A 19712-nucleotide genomic window follows, 5' to 3' on the forward strand; every position below is an offset into this window, starting at 1 on the left:
GAATTCAAGAACTTAAGGGCTTTTTTCAAGCACTTCATTGTAATTTTCAACCTTTTATGTGTAATTGTTGTAATAGTCTATAAGTATAAAAACTCCCCCCAAAATGTGATAGTAGTCAGTCTGATAAAAACATATGCATTACCATTTTAACAATAATTTTTATTGTTATAATTTGCCTACAAAATGGTATTATGCATTGACGTTCACATAATTAACATTCTAAAATATATCAGAATAATGTGGGCATTGTCTGACTAAATAAACAGCCTGACTAAATAAACAGCCTGACTAAATAAACAGCCTGACTAAATAAACAGCCTGACTAAATAAACAGCCTGACTAAATAAACAGCCTGACTAAATAAACAGCCTGCTCCCCACACAAACACACTATTGAAGTCTGTCCATGTGGTACTAGTCAGTCTGTCCATGTAGTTGTAGTCAGTCTGTCCATGTGATAGTAGTGATAGTAGTCAGTCTGTCCATGTGGTAGTAGTCAGTCTGTCCATGTGGTAGTAGTGATAGTAGTCAGTCTGTCCATGTGGTAGTAGTGATAGTAGTCAGTCTGTCCATGTGGTAGTAGTGATAGTAGTCAGTCTGTCCATGTGGTAGTAGTCAGTCTGTCCATGTGGTAGTAGTCAGTCTGTCCATGTGGTGGTAGTCAGTATGTCCATGTGGTGGTAGTCAGTCTATCCATGTGGTAGTAGTCAGTCTGTCCATGTGGTGGTAGTCAGTCTGTCCATGTGGTAGTAGTCAGTCTATCCATGTGGTAGTAGTCAGTTTATCCATGTGGTAGCAGTCAGTCTGTCCATGTGGTAGTAGTCAGTCTATCCATGTGGTAGTAGTCAGTCTATCCATGTGGTAGCAGTCAGTCTGTCCATGTGGTAGCAGTCAGTCTATCCATGTGGTAGTAGTCAGTCTATCCATGTGGTAGTAGTCAGTCTATCCATGTGGTAGTAGTCAGTCTATCCATGTGGTAGTAGTCAGTCTATCCATGTGGTAGTAGTCAGTCTATCCATGTGGTAGTAGTCAGTCTATCCATGTGGTAGTAGTCAGTCTATCCATGTGGTAGTAGTCAGTCTATCCATGTGGTAGTAGTCAGTCTATCCATGTGGTAGTAGTCAGTCTATCCATGTGGTAGTAGTCAGTCTATCCATGTGGTAGTAGTCAGTCTATCCATGTGGTAGTAGTCAGTCTATCCATGTGGTAGCAGTCAGTCTGTCCATGTGGTAGTAGTCAGTCTATCCATGTGGTAGTAGTCAGTCTATCCATGTGGTAGTAGTCAGTCTATCCATGTGGTAGTAGTCAGTCTATCCATGTGGTAGTAGTCAGTCTATCCATGTGGTAGTAGTCAGTCTATCCATGTGGTAGTAGTCAGTCTATCCATGTGGTAGTAGTCAGTCTATCCATGTGGTAGTAGTCAGTCTATCCATGTGGTAGTAGTCAGTCTATCCATGTGGTAGTAGTCAGTCTATCCATGTGGTAGTAGTCAGTCTATCCATGTGGTAGTAGTGATAGAAATGTTATTAGTGAGTCGCATAATGTGTCAGGCGCTTCTAACGGTCACGGAATACAAAAAATATATAAAAAACGAGTCACGTTGCCACGCCAACGCCACCCTACCGGATGAGATAAAATACATTTTCTCCAACTTCGAGCATAATGACTCAGATGCCGTGGGGAACCCCTGAGGACAAACAACCGGTCCCTAAACGTCAGCCAAACAGCGGCCTAAAGCACTACATCACAGTGATTGAGGTGTCACTACCGACCCGGGTTCGATCCCAGAATTAACAGAACTCTGCTGGTTGTCCTGGTAACAGATACCAGTCGGCAGATCTATTGTATTTGTTCAAACTAAACTACAGCACTTACTTTGATGTGTCAAATCTGATCCTTTCGTCTCTTCTCCTCCTCTCACAGTTCCACTCAGCCCCGTTGTTTTCCTGCAGTCCACCAGCAGCACAGACAACCTCTTCATACCCAGCAGTAAGGTGCTACCGGGAGAGGCACGACACGGGGACTCCGGGAGGGAGGAAGGGCTAGCGTTGTCCTGGTAACCATAAAGAGGGGACACAGACACATATCATTATGGATGCTGATGTCACTGTTGACATAAAGTGCTTAACAGAAACCCAGCCCAGACCCAGATAGAGCAAGCTGTATGCTAGACCAGACCAAGCTATACCATCTGGTGCTCTGATCTGGAGAGACTCTTCTCTGCCTCGTCAGCATCAGGATGTTGTTGAGGCTCCCCAGAGGATCCACAATAGTCATGTCTCTCTCCTGTGTGAATGAGAACATCAAACAGATGGTGAACTTATGATCTTCTATTGCAACCACAGAGTCTTACAAGAGGCATGAATATGTCTAAACAGGGCCTAAAATGACCACATTCATCATGATTTTTAAATATATTATAGTTCAACAACTGCATAGTTTGTGTCCCTGTTGAAGACAGTACTCACTGGTGTTAATCGGATATTCTGTCTCCTCCTTCACTCCCAAAACGTCTTCCTCCTTCACCTTTATTGAGATAGCATCCTCTTCCTCTCTAAAAGGTTCTCCCTCTTTCCCCCCTATAACATCCTCCTCTTCCACTCTGGCTGCCTCTATCCCCTCTTCCACTCTGGCTGCCTCTATCCCCTCTTCCACTCTGGCTGCCTCTATCCCCTCTTCCACTCTGGCTGCCTCTATCCCCTCTTCCACTCTGGCTGCCTCTATCCCCTCTTCCACTCTGGCTGCCTCTATCCCCTCTTTCACTACTAAATGTTCTTTATATTTTTTCACGGTAACATCCTCCTCTTCTTCTTCTTTCAATGTGATAGTCTCCTCTTCCTCCTTTTTCATTCTGAAAGCGTCTTCCTCTTCCTTTTCCACTGTGACAGCCTCTATCCTCTCTTCCACTCCAAAATGTTCTTCCTCTTCTTTCCCTATAACAGCCTCCTCTTCCTCCTTTTTCATTCTGAAAGGTTCTTTCTCTCCTTTCACTGTAATATCCTCTTCTTCTTCTTCTTTCACGACAATGTTCAGCCCCAGAGCTTCTTTCTCCGTCCAGCAGACCTCCTCTTCTTTAGCAGGGAATGAGTAGTTTAATGAGCTCATGGTCAGGGATGCTAGTTACCATTAGCGTCTAGCCTAGTGCTAGGCTCAGTATCAATCTTTAAGTTTGCAAATTGAACAAGCAAATTAGGTTAAAGTTAACCAGTAGATACGTCAACATAATAATTGTGTTTAAAACACTGAGATTAGCTAACGTACAAAACCGTGGTCTAAAGCGTCAATATTTCGGTTTTAAGTTAGATAGTTAGACAGTTTTATGTTGGCTAGCAAGCTACCGAGGTGGTTGAAAGAGTAGCCGTGTTGTTGTTCCTGAAGAAGCGTCCCGTCCATTATACGTCACGCAAGAAGCATCACCCGAAAGACGCTCATCGCCATCTGCTGGCTGGAGTGGGTAACGCAGTTTGGAAACAAAAGTTACAACACTTTCTGTATTGGAAAAAACGTCATAATAATTTAACAATAAGCTGATATATTTTCTCTTACGTCTTACAAATAATACGTTTCTGTACACAGACGTAGAAGCTTAATATGAATATGTAGATGATTAATAAATACTTCTACGAATAGGTAGCGGGTTAATACACATTGTGTTAATACTCTGTTCATTTTTCACATTCGTTTTTATTAGATGTGACCATACTTTTCCCTTAAAGCCACGCTCTATACGATACAAAGCATCCTGTAAACAACAGAACAAATGCATCACATGCAAATAGCCCTTGATTATCAGAGGGGTGTATTATGACATCATATAGAACCACCCAGACATTCCAAATATCACTTGATTATCAGAAGGGTGTATTATGATGTCAGAACTACTTGCCCTGCTGGACACAATAGAGCAAATGCATCACATGCAAATAGCACTTGATTAACTGTAGTGCTATACACTGAGTCTACAAAACATTAAGAACACCTGCTCCTTCCATGACTTAGACTGACCAGGTGAATCCAGGTGAAAGCTAAGATCCCTTATTGATGTCACTAGTTAAATCCAGATGAGGGGGAGGGGAGGACAGGTTAAATAAGGATTTTTAAGACAAATGAGACATGGATTGTGTATGTGTGCCATTCAGAGGGTGAATGGGGAAGACAAAATATTTGTCTTTGAACAGGATATGGGAGTGGGTGCCAGGCGCCCCGGTTTGTGTCAAGAACTGCAACGCTACAGTTTCCCATGTGTACCAAGAGTGGTCCACCACCCAAACAGTGGCGGTCACTGCCGTTGAATCAGGCTGGACAATTTGTTTTCATGAGCATGGCCTTCTTTCTATTACAGCATATTGGATGACTGTAATTCATAATCCAGTCACCCTGTTCAATGTAACAGCGATAGGTTTAGACTGCTAAATGATACTAACATTTCCCCTATAACCATCATGAGATTGTTTTTCTCTCTCTTTTAGTCAACTACTCACCACATGTTATGCACTGCAGTACTAGCTAGCTGTAGCGTATGCTTTCAGTACTAGATTCCTTCTCTGATCCTTTCATTGGGTGGACAACATGTCAGATCATGCTGCAAGAGCTCTGATAGGTTGGAGGACATCCTCCGGAAGTTGTCATAATTACTGTGTAAGTCTATGGAAGGGCTTGAGAACCATGAGCCTCGTAGGTTTTGTATTGAAGTCAATGTACCCAGAGGATGCAAAATAGTATGTTTTAATCAATTATTTGGTGATGTGATTGTATTTAGTATAGTTTTATCTCAAATGAACAACTTGTAAATATTCAACCATTTTAATTTTTCTGAAAATAACTGAGGACGATGGTTCTCCCCTTCCTCCTCTGAAGAGCCTCCACTGCACCCAAAGGACATCCAGCCAACTTGACACAATTGTGGGAAGCATTGGAGTCAACATGGGCGCTTTTTGACACCTTGTTGAGTCCATGCCCTGACGAATTGAGTCTGTTCTGAGGGAAAAAGGAATGATCAAGGAATGACGCAGATAAACAGACAACCTGAATTAGAAAAATATATTTTAATTAATCAAAGACCGTAACATTGAAACTGACATACTCCATATTTAGTTAAAATCAAATGTTATTTGTCACATCAATACAACAAGTGTAGACCTTACTGTGAAATGCTGAATACAACAAGTGTAGGTAGACCTTACGTTACCGTTAAATGCTTACTGACAAGCCAACAATGTAGTTAAGAAAAATAAGAGGTAAGAAAATGTTTCCTAAATAAACTAAAGAGAAAAAAAAGTAACACAATAAAATAACAATAACGAGGCTATATACAGGGGGTACCAGTACAGAGTCAATGTGGAGGCTATATACAGGGGGTACCAGTACAGAGTCAACGTGGAGGCTATATACAGGGGGTACCGGTACAGAGTCAATGTGGAGGCTATATACAGGAGGTACCAGTACAGAGTCAATGTGGAGGCTATATACAGGGGGTACCAGTACAGAGTCAATGTGGAGACTATATACAGGGGGTACCGGTACAGAGTCAATGTGGAGGCTATATACAGGGGGTACCAGTACAGTGTCAATGTGGAGGCTATATACAGGGGGTACCAGTACAGAGTCAATGTGGAGACTATATACAGGGGGTACCAGTACAGAGTCAATGTGGAGGCTATATACAGGGGGTACCAGTACAGTGTCAATGTGGAGGCTATATACAGGGGGTACCAGTACAGAGTCAATGTGGAGACTATATACAGGGGGTACCAGTACAGAGTCAATGTGGAGACTATATACAGGGGGTACCAGTACAGAGTCAATGTGGAGGCTATTTACAGGAGGTACCAGTACAGAGTCAATGTGGAGGCTATATACAGGGGGTACCAGTACAGAGTCAATGTGGAGACTATATACAGGAGGTACCAGTACAGAGTCAATGTGGAGGCTATATACAGGGGGTACCAGTACAGAGTCAATGGGGAGGCTATATACAGGGGGTACCAGTACAGAGTCAATGTGGAGGCTATATACAGGGGGTACCAGTACAGAGTCAATGTAGAGGCTATATACAGGGGGTACCAGTACAGAGACAATGTGGAGGCTATATACAGGAGGTACCAGTACAGAGTCAATGTGGAGGCTATATACAGGGGGTACCAGTACAGAGACAATGTGGAGGCTATATACAGGAGAATGACCAAAAGCACAATTCTAGTTATAAATTGTAAAAAACATGAGACAAGTGTAGAAACAGAATGTGTGTTCTCTCTTGAACTTTAAGTAGCCTATATTTGATGTGAAATATTCCTTTTGAGACAGGATTGTGCCACAGACACAGATCTGGGGAAGTGTACCAAAACATTTCTGTAGCATTGAAGGTCCCCAAGAACACAGTGGCCTCCATCATTCTTTAATGGAAGAAGTTTGGAACCACCAACATTCTTCCCGGAGCTGGCCGCCTGGCTAGACTGAGCAACCGGGGGAGAAGGGCCTTGGTCAGGGAGGTAACCCGATGGTCACTCTGACAGAGCTCTAGAGTTCCTCTGTGGAGATGGGAGAACCTTCCAGAAGGACGACCATCTCTGCAGCACTCCACCAATCAGGCCTTTATGGTAGAGTGGCCAGACGGAAGCCACTCCTCAGTAAAAAGGCACATGACAGCCAGCTTGGAGTTTGCCAAAAGGCACCTAAAGACTCTCAGACCATGAGAAACAAGATTCTCTGGTCCGGTGAAACCAAGATTGTACTCTTTGGCCTGAATGCCAAGTGTCACGTAAGGGCTATTTTACCAAGAAGGAGAGTGATGGAGTTCTGCATCTGATGACCTGGCCTCCACAATCCCCTGGCCTCAACCCAATTGAGATGGTTTGAGATGAGGCGGGCCGCAGAGTGAAGGAAAAGCTGCCAACAAGTGCTCAGCATATGTGGGAACTCATTCAAGACCGTTGGAAAAGCATTCCAGGTGAAGATGGTTGAGAGAACACCAAGAGTGTGCAAAGCTGTCATCAAGGCAAAGGGTGGCTACTTTTAAGAATCTAAAATACATTTAGATTTGTTGGACACTTTTTTGGGTTACTACATGATTCCATATGTGGTATTTCATAGTTGTGATGTCTTCACTATTATTCTACAATATAGAAAATATGATTTTTTTTTAAATAGGAAAAACCCATGAATGAGTGCTTTGTCATTATTGGGTATTGTGTGGGTATTGTGTGTAGATTGAGTGAGATTAAACTTTTTTCAGATTTTAGAATTAGGCTGTAATGTAACTAACGGTGGAATTGTCTAGGGGTCTGGATGCTTTCAGAATGCATTGTATATACACTAGAACAACCATTTAGAATTAGGCTGTAATGTAACAAACTGTGGAAATGTCTAGGGGTCTGAATGCTTTCAGAATGCACTGTATCTACACTAAAACAACGATTTAGAATTAGGCTGTAATGTAACAAATTGTGGAAATGTCTAGGGGTCTGAATGCTTTCAGAATGCACTGTATCTACATTAAAACAACCATTTAGAATTAGGCTGTAATGTAACAAACTGTGGAAATGTCTAGGGGTCTGAATGCTTTCAGAATGCACTGTATCTACATTAAAACAACCATTTAGAATTAGGCTGTAATGTAACAAACTGTGGAAATGTCTAGGGGTCTGAATGCTTTCAGAATGCACTGTATCTACATTAAAACAACCATTTAGAATTAGGCTGTAATGTAACAAACTGTGGAAATGTCTAGGGGTCTGAATGCTTTCAGAATGCACTGTATCTACATTAAAACAACCATTTAGAATTAGGCTGTAATGTAACAAACTGTGGAAATGTCTAGGGGTCTGAATGCTTTCAGAATGCACTGTATCTACATTAAAACAACCATTTAGAATTAGGCTGTAATGTAACAAACTGTGGAAATGTCTAGGGGTCTGAATGCTTTCAGAATGCACTGTATCTACATTAAAACAACCATTTAGAATTAGGCTGTAATGTAACAAACTGTGGAAATGTCTAGGGGTCTGAATGCTTTCAGAATGCACTGTATCTACATTAAAACAACCATTTAGAATTAGGCTGTAATGTAACAAACTGTGTAAATGTCTAGGGGTCTGAATGCTTTCAGAATGCACTGTATCTACACTAAAACAACCATTTAGAATTAGGCTGTAATGTAACAAACTGTGGAAATGTCTAGGGGTCTGAATGCTTTCAGAATGCACTGTATCTACATTAAAACAACCATTTAGAATTAGGCTGTAATGTAACAAACTGTGGAAATGTCTAGGGGTCTGAATGCTTTCAGAATGCACTGTATCTAAACTAAAACAACCATTTAGAATTAGGCTGTAATGTAACAAACTGTGGAAATGTCTAGGGGTCTGAATGCTTTCAGAATGCACTGTATCTACATTAAAACAACCATTTAGAATTAGGCTGTAATGTAACAAACTGTGGAAATGTCTAGGGGTCTGAATGCTTTCAGAATGCACTGTATCTACATTAAAACAACCATTTAGAATTAGGCTGTAATGTAACAAACTGTGGAAATGTCTAGGGGTCTGAATGCTTTCTGTATCTACACTAAAACAACCATATAAATCCAACATTGTTCCCATGTTTCACGAGATGAAATAAAAAAAAGATCCCAGAAAGGTTTCATAGACACACAAAAAAAAGTGTTATTTTGCTCAAATTTTGCGCACACATTTGTTTACATCCCTGTTAGTGAGCATTTCTCCACCTGACCGATGTGGGATGTCAAAAAGCTGATTAAACAGCACGATGTCATGACAATTTTCAATCCCAATGATAACAAATGACAATCAATAGCTCTGACCCAAGATCTGTAAGACCATGAGTTTAATAATAATTAGGCAAAGACTCAGTTTATGCAAAAAGATGGTACAGTTTATAGTACAGTTTATTCAGAGAACGTTCTCAAGTCCATTTTACAAAGACATCCATTTTATAGCTGCGGACATACTTCCACACATACAGTAGGTATCCTAATCACATACTTCCACACAAACAGTAGGTATCCTGATCACATACTTCCACACAAACAGTAGGTATCCTGATCACATACTTCCACACAAACAGTATGTATCCTGATCACATACTTCCACACAAACAGTAGGTATCCTGATCACATACTTCCACACAAACAGTAGGTATCCTAATCACATACTTCCACAGAAACAGTAGGTATCCTGATCACATACTTCCACAGAAACAGTAGGTATCCTGATCACATACTTCCACACAAACAGTAGGTATCCTGATCACATACTTCCACACAAACAGTAGGTATCCTAATCACATACTTCCACAGAAACAGTAGGTATCCTGATCACATACTTCCACACAAACAGTAGGTATCCTGATCACATACTTCCACACAAACAGTAGGTATCCTGATCACATACTTCCACACAAACAGTAGGTATCCTGATCACATACTTCCACACAAACAGTAGGTATCCTAATCACATACTTCCACAGAAACAGTAGGTATATTGATCACATACTTCCACACAAACAGTAGGTATCCTGATCACATACTTCCACACAAACAGTAGGTATCCTGATCACATACTTCCACACAAACAGTAGGTATCCTGATCACATACTTCCACACAAACAGTAGGTATCCTGATCACATACTTCCACACAAACAGTAGGTATCCTGATCACATACTTCCACACAAACAGTAGGTATCCTGATCACATACTTCCACACAAACAGTAGGTATCCTGATCACATACTTCCACACAAACAGTAGGTATCCTGATCACATACTTCCACACAAACAGTAGGTATCCTGATCACATACTTCCACACAAACAGTAGGTATCCTGATCACATACTTCCACACAAACAGTAGGTATCCTGATCACATACTTCCACACAAACAGTAGGTATCCTGATCACATACTTCCACACAAACAGTAGGTATCCTGATCACATACTTCCACACAAACAGTAGGTATCCTGATCACATACTTCCACACAAACAGTAGGTATCCTGATCACATACTTCCACACAAACAGTAGGTATCCTGATCACATACTTCCACACAAACAGTAGGTATCCTGATCACATACTTCCACACAAACAGTAGGTATCCTACTCACATACTTCCACACAAACAGTAGGTATCCTACTCACATACTTCCACACAAACGGTAGGTATCCTACTCACATACTTCCACACAAACAGTAGGTATCCTACTCACATACTTCCACACAAACAGTAGGTGTCCTACTCACATACTTCCACACAAACAGTAGGTATCCTACTCACATACTTCCACACAAACAGTAGGTATCCTACTCACATACTTCCACAAAAACAGTAGGTATCCTACTCACATACATCCACAGAAACAGTAGGTATCCTACTCACATACTTCCACACAAACAGTAGGTGAGTTTTATCCTTCTCCGTAGTTCTCACCACTGTGTATCACTACCCAGCCGACAGTTCCATTCCCCCGAGATTAGGGAAACGTTGAGAAGTACTCCCTGTGCTCTCATAGGTTCCTCAGAGGCCTAGCCAGGTCGGTTCAAACACAGTTTTAATTGTTCTACGGTATTTTCCTAGGCACCCACATACAAGTTAAAATCCTAAGCTACGCCTTGCTCAGACAGTCTGTGTTTTTCCACTATACAGATACATTGTTTAACCTAATTCTGACTAAAACTACACACATTGTCAGATTAGAATTATATGATTCTTATCAATTTCATACAGTTATAAGGTTTCAGAGTGGAATTATTTTATCATTATCTTTCAACATATACATTATTTTATCACATGATCATTACACAGTTGCACCTTGTGCTGGGGGCAATAAAAGGCCACTCTAAAATGTGCAGATTTGTCACACAATGATACAGATGTCTCAAGTTGAGGGAGCGTGCAATTGGCATGCTGACTACATGAATGTCCACCAGAGCTGTTGCCAGAGAAGAATTTAATGTTAATTTCTCTACCATAAGCTACGTTGTTTTAGAGAATTTGGCAGTACGTCCAACTGGCCTCACATGTATGGTGTTGTGTGAGCGAGCGGTTTACTGATGTCAATGTTGTGAACAGAGTGTCCCATGGTGGTGGTAGGGTTAAGGTATAGGCAGGCATAAGCTACGGACAACGAACACAATTGGATTGTATCGTTGGCAATTTGAACGCACAGAGATACCGTGACGAGATACTGAGGCCCATTGTCGTGCCATTCATCCACCTCCATCACCTCATGTTTCAGCATGATAATGCACGGCCCCATGTCAGAACGATCTGGACACAATTCCTGGAAGCTAAAAAATGTCCCAGTTCTTCCATGGCCTGCATACTCACCAGACATATCACCCATTGAGCATGTTTGGGATGCTCTGCATTGATGTGTATGACAGCGTGTTCCAGTTCCCGTTAATATCCAGCAACTTTGCACAGCCATTGAAGAGGAGTGGGACAACATTCCACAGGCCACAATCAAAAGCCTGATCAACTCTAGGCAAATGGTGGTCACATCAAATACTGACTGGTTTTCTGATCCATACCCTTACCTTTTTCTTAAGGTATCGTTGACCAACAGATGCATAGCACTATTCCCAGTCATGTGAAAACCATAGATTAGGGCCTAAAGAATTTATTTCAATGTACTTTTTTCTGTAAATCAGTCAAATCTTAGAAATTAATGCATTTTGTCTTTATATTTTTGTTAATTTACAAAATTGGAAATGATGCAGACAATTACATTGATGGAATCAACAATCTATATTCAATATTAAAGCAGAACTTCCCCAAGGCCTGAGTTACAATCTATGTTCAATATTAAAGCAGAACTTCCCCAAGGCCTGAGTTACAATCTATGTTCAATATTAAAGCAGAACTTCCCCAAGGCCTGAGTTACAATCTATGTTCAATATTAAAGCAGAACTTCCCCAAGGCCTGAGTTACAATCTATGTTCAATATTAAAGCTGAACTTCCCCAAGGCCTGAGTTACAATCTATGTTCAATATTAAAGCAGAACTTCCCCAAGGCCTGAGTTACAATCTATGTTCAATATTAAAGCAGAACTTCCCCAAGGCCTGAGTTACAATCTATGTTCAATATTAAAGCTGATCTGAGTTACTGAGTTGGGAATCGAACTGGATTTGATTTCTCTCAAAATGAGAGCAAAGTACGATATACAAAATACAGTAGACTTAGCCAATTTACATCGACATTTAGACTTAGCCCATTTACACCGACATTTAGACCTAGCCCATTTAGACTTAGTTCATTTACATCGACATTTAGACTTAGCCCATTTACATCGACATTTAGACCTAGCCCATTTACATCGACATTTAGACTTAGCCCATTTACATGGAAATTTATTTTGTGAAGTCAGCAAACAAATCCACTATAATACATGCAGTATGGAAAATACACTGTTCAGAGGCTATATCTGTCCTATATCCTACTGTTCAGAGGCTATATCTGTCCTATATCCTACTGTTCAGAGGCTATATCTGTCCTATATCCTACTGTTCAGAGGCTATATCTGTCCTATATCCTACTGTTCAGAGGCTATATCTGTCCTATATCCTACTGTTCAGAGGCTATATCTGTCCTATATCCTACTGTTCAGAGGCTATATCTGTCCTATATCCTACTGTTCATCCAGCATCTGTCCTATATCCTACTGTTCAGAGGCTATATCTGTCCTATATCCTACTGTTCAGCCATCACCTGTCCTTCATCCTACTGTTCAGAGGCTATATCTGTCCTATATCCTACTGTTCAGAGGCTATATCTGTCCTATATCCTACTGTTCAGAGGCTATATCTGTCCTATATCCATCCAATGTTCTACAGTTCAACATCCTACATCCTTATCTCCTGTGTGTTTTCTCTCATGCCGTTTCAGGACCCCTAACTGGTTAAAACCCTTTCCACACTGGGAGCAGCGGTAAGGCTTCTCCCCTGTGTGTATTCTCTCGTGTGTTTTCAGGTTACATAAGTAGGTAAAACTCTTTCCACACTGGAAGCAGCAATAAGGCTTCTCCCCTGTGTGTGTTCTCTTATGTTCTTTCATGTGCTCTGACCGGGTAAAACTCTTTCCACACTGGGGGCAGCAGTAAGGCTTCTCCCCTGTGTGTATTCTCTCATGCATTTTCAGGCCCCCTAACTGGGTAAACGTCTTCCCACAGTCAGTGCAATGATGAGGCTTTTCTCCTGTGTGTATTCTCTCATGTCTTTTCAGGCTCCCTAACTGGGTAAAAGTCTTCCCACAGTGAGTGCAATGATGAGGCTTCTCAACTGTGTGTGTCCTTTCATGCCTTTTCAGGCTCCCTAACTGGGTGAAAATTTCTCTGCACTGTGAGCAGTGGAAAGGCTTCTCTCTTGTGTGTGTTCGCTCATGTGATTTCAGGTACCCTAAAGTGGTAAACCTCAACCCACACGGAGAGCATTCATAATCCTTCTCCCCGGTGTGTAACCTCTCATGTGTTTTCAGGTTACATAAGTGGGTAAAACTCTTTCCACACTGGGAACAGAGGTAAGGCTTCTCCAATGTGTGCATTCTCTTATGTTCTTTCATGTGCCCTGACCGGGTAAAATTCTTTCCACACTGGGAGCAGTGGTAAGGCTTTTCCCCTGTGTGTAATCTCTCATGTGTTTTCAGGCTCCATAACTCAGTAAAAGTCTTTCCACAGTGAGAGCATTGATGAGGCTTCTCACCTGTGTGTGTCCTTTCATGCCTTTTCATGTTGCCTAACTCTGTAAAACTCTTTCCACAGCGGGAACAGTCGTGTTGTTTTGCCGGTTTGGACGTCTCTGGTTTCTCCGAATCTGGTCTTTCTCCTGCCAAAGACAGAGGGTTTATTTAAATACAGACCTGAATGAAACCTCCACAACTCTTGCTAGGAGGTTAAATCAGATCCCTCAATAACCTGTTACCAGTTTTAACAAGCTTGGTGTGATTTTAAAACAAATGATGTTGTAAGGCTTAGTGGTAATTACTGATATGTTTACATTACCTATTTTATTCATTATGTTCAATAATCTGAGGCCAGTTTTAACTAGATTGGTTAGGGTTAATCTGAGCCAATCGTAATCCTGTTTTATAAGTCAGAACACAAAAAACTACACAGTTCTATGACACTGAAGACACAGACATCACTGGATTCCTATCGAGCAGGTGGTTGTAAATATATAACCTTCATCGCTGTATGATACAGAATGTGACCTACACACGTCCTTAAACTTAAAATAAGTCCAAAACTTGTTTTTACGTCAAAGGCAGACACAAAAGCACATCAGTAACATCTCCCCGTTGTCGAAAGGGATCGTTTTTTTGTGACGTTCAAATATTCTACATATATATGTATATTTTATACATACAGTGGGGCAAAAAAGTATTTAGTCAGCCACCAATTGTGCAAGTTCTCCCACTTAAAAAGACGAGAGAGGCCTGTAATTTTCATCATAGGTACACTTCAAATATGACAGACAATATTTGGGGAAAAAATACAGAAAATCACATTGTAGGATTTTTTATGAATTTATTTGCAAATTATGGTGGAAAATAAGTATTTGGTTACAAACAAGCAAGATTTCTGGCTCTCACAGACCTGTAACTTCTTCTTTAAGAGGCTCCTCTGTCCTCCACTCGTTACCTGTATTAATGGCACCTGTTTGAACTTGTTATCAGTATAAAAGACACGTGTCCACAACCTCAAACAGACACACTCCAAACTCCACTATGGCCAAGACCAAAGAGCTGTCAAAGGACACCTGAAACAAAATTGTAGACCTGCACCAGGCTGGAAAGACTGAATCTGCAATAGGTAAGCAGCTTGGTTTGAAGAAATCAACTGTGGAAGCAATTATTAGGAAATGGAAGACATACAAGACCACTGATAATCTCCCTCGATCTGGGAATCCACGCAAGATCTCACCCCACACGGGGGGACCTAGTGAATGACCTGCAGAGAGCTGGGACCAAAGTAACAAAGCCTACCATCAGTAACACACTACACCGCCAGGGACTCAAATCCTGCAGTGCCAGACGTGTCCCCCTGCTTAAGCCAGTACATGTCCAGCTCCGTCTGAAGTTTGCTAGAGAGCATTTGGATGATCCAGAAGAAGATTGGGAGAATGTATTTTTTTTCTCACCTTTATTTAACCAGGTAGGCTAGTTGAGAACAAGTTCTCATTTACAACTGCGACCTGGCCAAGATAAAGCATAGCAGTGTGAACAGACAACACAGAGTTACACATGGAGTAAACAATTAACAAGTCAATAACACAGTAGAAAAAAAAGGGAGTCTATATACATTGTGTGCAAAAGGCATGAGGAGGTAGGCGAATAATTAAAATTTTGCTAATTAACACTGGAGTGATGAATGATCAGATGGTCATGTACAGGTAGAGATACTGGTGCGCAAAAGAGCAGAAAATAAAATAAATAAACAGTATGGGGATGAGGTAGGTAAATTGGGTGGGCTATTTACCGATAGACTATGTACAACTGCAGCGATCGGTTAGGTGCTCAAGAAAAGCAGATGTTTGAAGTTGGTGATGGAGATAAGTCTCCAGCTTCAGCGATTTTTGCAATTCGTTCCAGTCACAGGGAGCAGAGAACTGGAACGAAAGTCGGCCAAATTCGATGTTGGCTTTAGGGATGATCAGTGAGATACACCTGCTGGAGTGCGTGCTACGGATGGGTGTTGCCATCGTGACCAGTGAACTGAGAAAAGGAGGAGCTTTACCTAGCATGGACTTGTAAATGACCTGGAGCCAGTGGGTCTGGCGACGAATATGTAGCGAGGGCCAGCCGACTAGAGCATACAGGTCGCAGTGGTGGGTGGTATAAGGTGCTTTAGTAACAAAACGGATGGCACTGTGATAAACTGCATCCAGTTTGCTGAGTAGAGTATTGGAAGCTATTTTGTAGATGACATCGCCGAAGTCGAGGATTGGTAGGATAGTCAGTTTTACTAGGGTAAGTTTGGCGGCGTGAGTGAAGGAGGCTTTGTTGCGGAATAGAAAGCCGACTCTAGATTTGATTTTAGATTGGAGATGTTTGATATGAGTCTGAAGGAGAGTTTACAGTCTAGCCAGACACCTAGGTACTTATAGATGTCCACATATTCTAGGTCGGAACCATCCAGGGTGGTGATGCTAGTCGGGCGTGCGGGTGCAGGCAGCGAATGGTTGAAAATCATGCATTTGGTTTTACTAGCGTTTAAGAGCACTTGGAGGCCACGGAAGGAGTGTTGTATGGTGTTGAAGCTCGTTTGGAGGTTAGATAGCACAGTGTTCAAGGAAGGGCCGGAAGTATACAGAATGGTGTCGTCTGCGTAGAGGTGGATCAGGGAATTGCCCGCAGCAAGAGCAACATCATTGATATATACAGAGAAAAGAGTCGGCCCGAGAATTGAACCCTGTGGCACCCCCATAGAGACTGCCAGAGGACCGGACAACATGCCCTCCGATTTGACACACTGAACGCTGTCTGCAAAGTAGTTGGGGAACCAGGCAAGGCAGTCATTAGAAAAACCGAGGCTACTGAGTCTGCCGATAAGAATATGGTGATTGACCGAGTCGAAAGCCTTGGCCAGGTCGATGAAGACGGCTGCACAGTACTGTCTTTTATCGATGGCGGTTATGATATCGTTTAGTACCTTGAGCGTGGCTGAGGTGCACCCATGACTGGCTCGGAAACCAGATTGCACAGCGGAGAATGTACGGTGGGATTCGAGATGGTCAGTGACCTGTTGTTGACTTGGCTTTCGAAGACCTTAGATAGGCAGGGCAGGATGGATATAGGTCTGTAACAGTTTGTAATAGTTAATAATCCTTGGGGTTCTCAGACGATATGAAAGAGAGGTTGAACAGGCTGGCAATAGGGGTTGCGACAATGGCGGTGGATAGTTTCAGAAATAGAGGGTCCAGATTGTCAAGCCCAGCTGATTTGTACAGGTCCAGGTTTTGCAGCTCTTTCAGAACATCTGCTATCTGGATTTGGGTAAAGGAGAACCTGGAGAGGCTTGGGCGACTAGCTGAGGGGGGGGGGGGGGCGGAGCTGTTGGCCGAGGTTGGAGTAGCCAGGAGGAAGGCATGGCCAGCCGTTGAGAAATGCTTGTTGACGTTTTCGATAATCATGGATTTATCGGTGGTGACCGTGTTACCTAGCCTTAGTGCAGTGGGCAGCTGGGAGGAGGTGCTCTTTACAGTGTCCCAGAACTTTTTGGAGTTAGAGCTACAGGATGCAAATTTCTGCATGAAGAAAATGGCCTTGGCTTGACTGACTGCGTGTATTGGTTCCTGACTTCCCTGAACAGTTGCATATCGCGGGGACTATTCGATGCTATTGCAGCCCGCCACAGGATGTTTTTGTGCTGGTCGAGGGCAGTCAGGTCTGGAGTGAACCAAGTGCTATATCTGTTCTTAGTTCTGCATTTTTTGAACGGAGCATGCTTATCTAAAATGGTGAGGAAGTTACTTTTAAAGAATGACCAGGCATCCTCAACTGATGGGATGAGGCCAATATCCTTCCAGGATACCCGGGCCAGGTCGATTAGAAAGGCCTGTTCGCAGAAGTGTTTTAGGGAGCATTTGACAGTGATGAGGGGTGGTCGTTTGACTGCGGATCCGTAGCGGATACAGGCAATGAGGCAGTGATCGCTGAGATCCTGGTTGAAGACTGCGGAGGTGTATTTAGAGGGCCAGTTGGTCAGGATGACGTCTATGAGGGTGCCCTTATTTACAGATTTAAGGTTGTACCTGGTGGGTTCCTTGATGATTTGTGTGAGATTGAGGGCATCTAGCTTAGATTGTAGGACTGCCGGGGTGTTAAGCATATCCCAGTTTAGGTTACCTAACAGAACAAATTCTGAAGCTAGAAGGTGGGGCGATCAATTCACAAATGGTGTCCAGGGCACAGCTGGGATTTGAGGGGGTTCGGTAGCAGGCAGCCACAGTGAGAGACTTATTTCTGGAGAGAGTAATTTTTCAAATTAGTAGTTCGAACTGTTTGTGTATGGTCCTGGAAAGTATGACATTATTTTGCAGGCTATGGTCAAATGGATGAAACCAAAATATAACATTTTGGTAAAAACTCAAATCGTCGTGTTTGGAGGACAAAGAATGCTGAGTTGCATCCAAAGAAAACCATACCTACTGTGAAGCATGGGGGTGGAAACATCATGCTTTGGGGCTGTGCAAAGGGACCAGGACGACTGATCCGTGTAAAGGAAAGAATGGGGCCATGTATCGTGAGATTTCGAGTGAAAACCTCCTTCCATCAGCAAAGGCATTGAAGATGAACCGTGGCTGGGTCTTTCAGCATGACAATGATCCCAAACACACCGCCCGGGCAACGAAGGAGTGGCTTCGTAAGAAGCATTTCAAGGTCCTGGAGTGGTTTAGCCAGTCTCCAGAACTCAACCCCATAGAAAATCTTTGGAGGGAGTTGAAAGTCCGTGTTGCCCAGCAACAGCCCCAAAACATCACTGCTCTAGAGGAGATCTGCATGGAGGAATGGGCCAAAATACCAGCAACAGTGTGTGAAAACCTTGTGAAGACTTACAGAAAACGTTTGACCTCTGTCATTGCCAACAAAGGGTATATAACAAAGTATTGAGATAAACTTTTGTTATTGACCAAATACTTATTTTCCACCATAATTTGCAAATAAATTCATTAAAAATCCTACTATGTGATTTTCTGGATTTTTTTTCTCATTTTCTGTTATAGTTGAAGTGTACCTATGATGAAAATTACAGGCCTCTCTCCTTTTTAAGTGGGAGAACTTGCACAATTGGTGGCTGACGAAATACGTGTTTCCCCCACTGTATGGTCGATTCTGTGGCAAAGTCAACCTGAACATGTGTAACCGAGGTAAGAACGTGCCGTAAACTCACTCCACAGCTTGAAACGTCACAGATGGAGCGGTCCAACTGGTACCTTTTGTATAACTTCAATCGGTTGAAGTGTCTGGAGTTTAATTAGCCTATTCTAGAGTCCTGTAAAGATAGGGGGGTTGACTGGGACAGGCAATGTAACATCCATAATGTTTTATGGAAAAGGTTTTGTAAAACAAGCATCTTACATCAGATCATCTTGAAACTTTCTCTCTAAAGCTGACTTTCATCAAGGTTTTATATGGTCTATTGGTTTCTCTCTTTTCATTGGCAGAATCCTTTTTCAGTGTTATGATATTCATAACATCCATATCCACCAGTCTATCTTCCTGTCAACTAACAGAACTGTGCTGGTTGTCATGGTAACAGATACCAGTCCATCTTCCTGTCAACTAACAGAACTCTGCTGGTTGTCCTGGTAACAGATACCAGTGGGCAGATCTATTGTATTTGTTCAAACTAAACTACAGCACTTACTTTGATGAGTCAAATCTGATCCTTTCTTCTCTTCTCCTCCTCTCACAGTTCCACTCAGCCCTGTTGTTTTCCTGCAGTCCACCAGCAGCACAGACAACCTCTTCATACCCAGCAGTAAGGTGCTACCAGGAGAGGCACGATACAGGGACTCCGGGAGGGAGGAGGGGCTAGCATTGTCCTGGTAACCATAAAGAGGGGACACAGACGCACATCATTATGGATGCTGATGCCACTGTTGACAAAAAGTGCTCTACAGAAACCCAGCCCAGGGCCCGATAGAGAAAGCTGTATGCTAGACCAGACCAAGCTGTACCATCTGGTGTTCTGATCCGGAGAG

General features: G+C 42.3%; 1 protein-coding gene across 1 annotated transcript; it reads right to left on the bottom strand.

The window, feature by feature from the left end:
* Positions 1 to 11676: 11676 nt before the first annotated feature.
* Positions 11677 to 19419, bottom strand: LOC116358946 (zinc finger protein 135-like). Its single transcript, XM_031811396.1, has 2 exons — positions 19376 to 19419; positions 11677 to 13832 (listed from the first exon to the last, which is right to left on the bottom strand). Exon 2 carries the CDS (start codon positions 13735 to 13737, stop codon positions 12847 to 12849), a length of 891 nt encoding a protein of 296 aa, XP_031667256.1. The 5' UTR covers positions 13738 to 13832; positions 19376 to 19419; the 3' UTR covers positions 11677 to 12846.
* Positions 19420 to 19712: the final 293 nt, after the last annotated feature.

Source organism: Oncorhynchus kisutch, unplaced genomic scaffold (assembly GCF_002021735.2).
Source record: "Oncorhynchus kisutch isolate 150728-3 unplaced genomic scaffold, Okis_V2 Okis01b-Okis20b_hom, whole genome shotgun sequence".
Taxonomy (NCBI): Eukaryota; Metazoa; Chordata; class Actinopteri; order Salmoniformes; family Salmonidae; genus Oncorhynchus; species Oncorhynchus kisutch.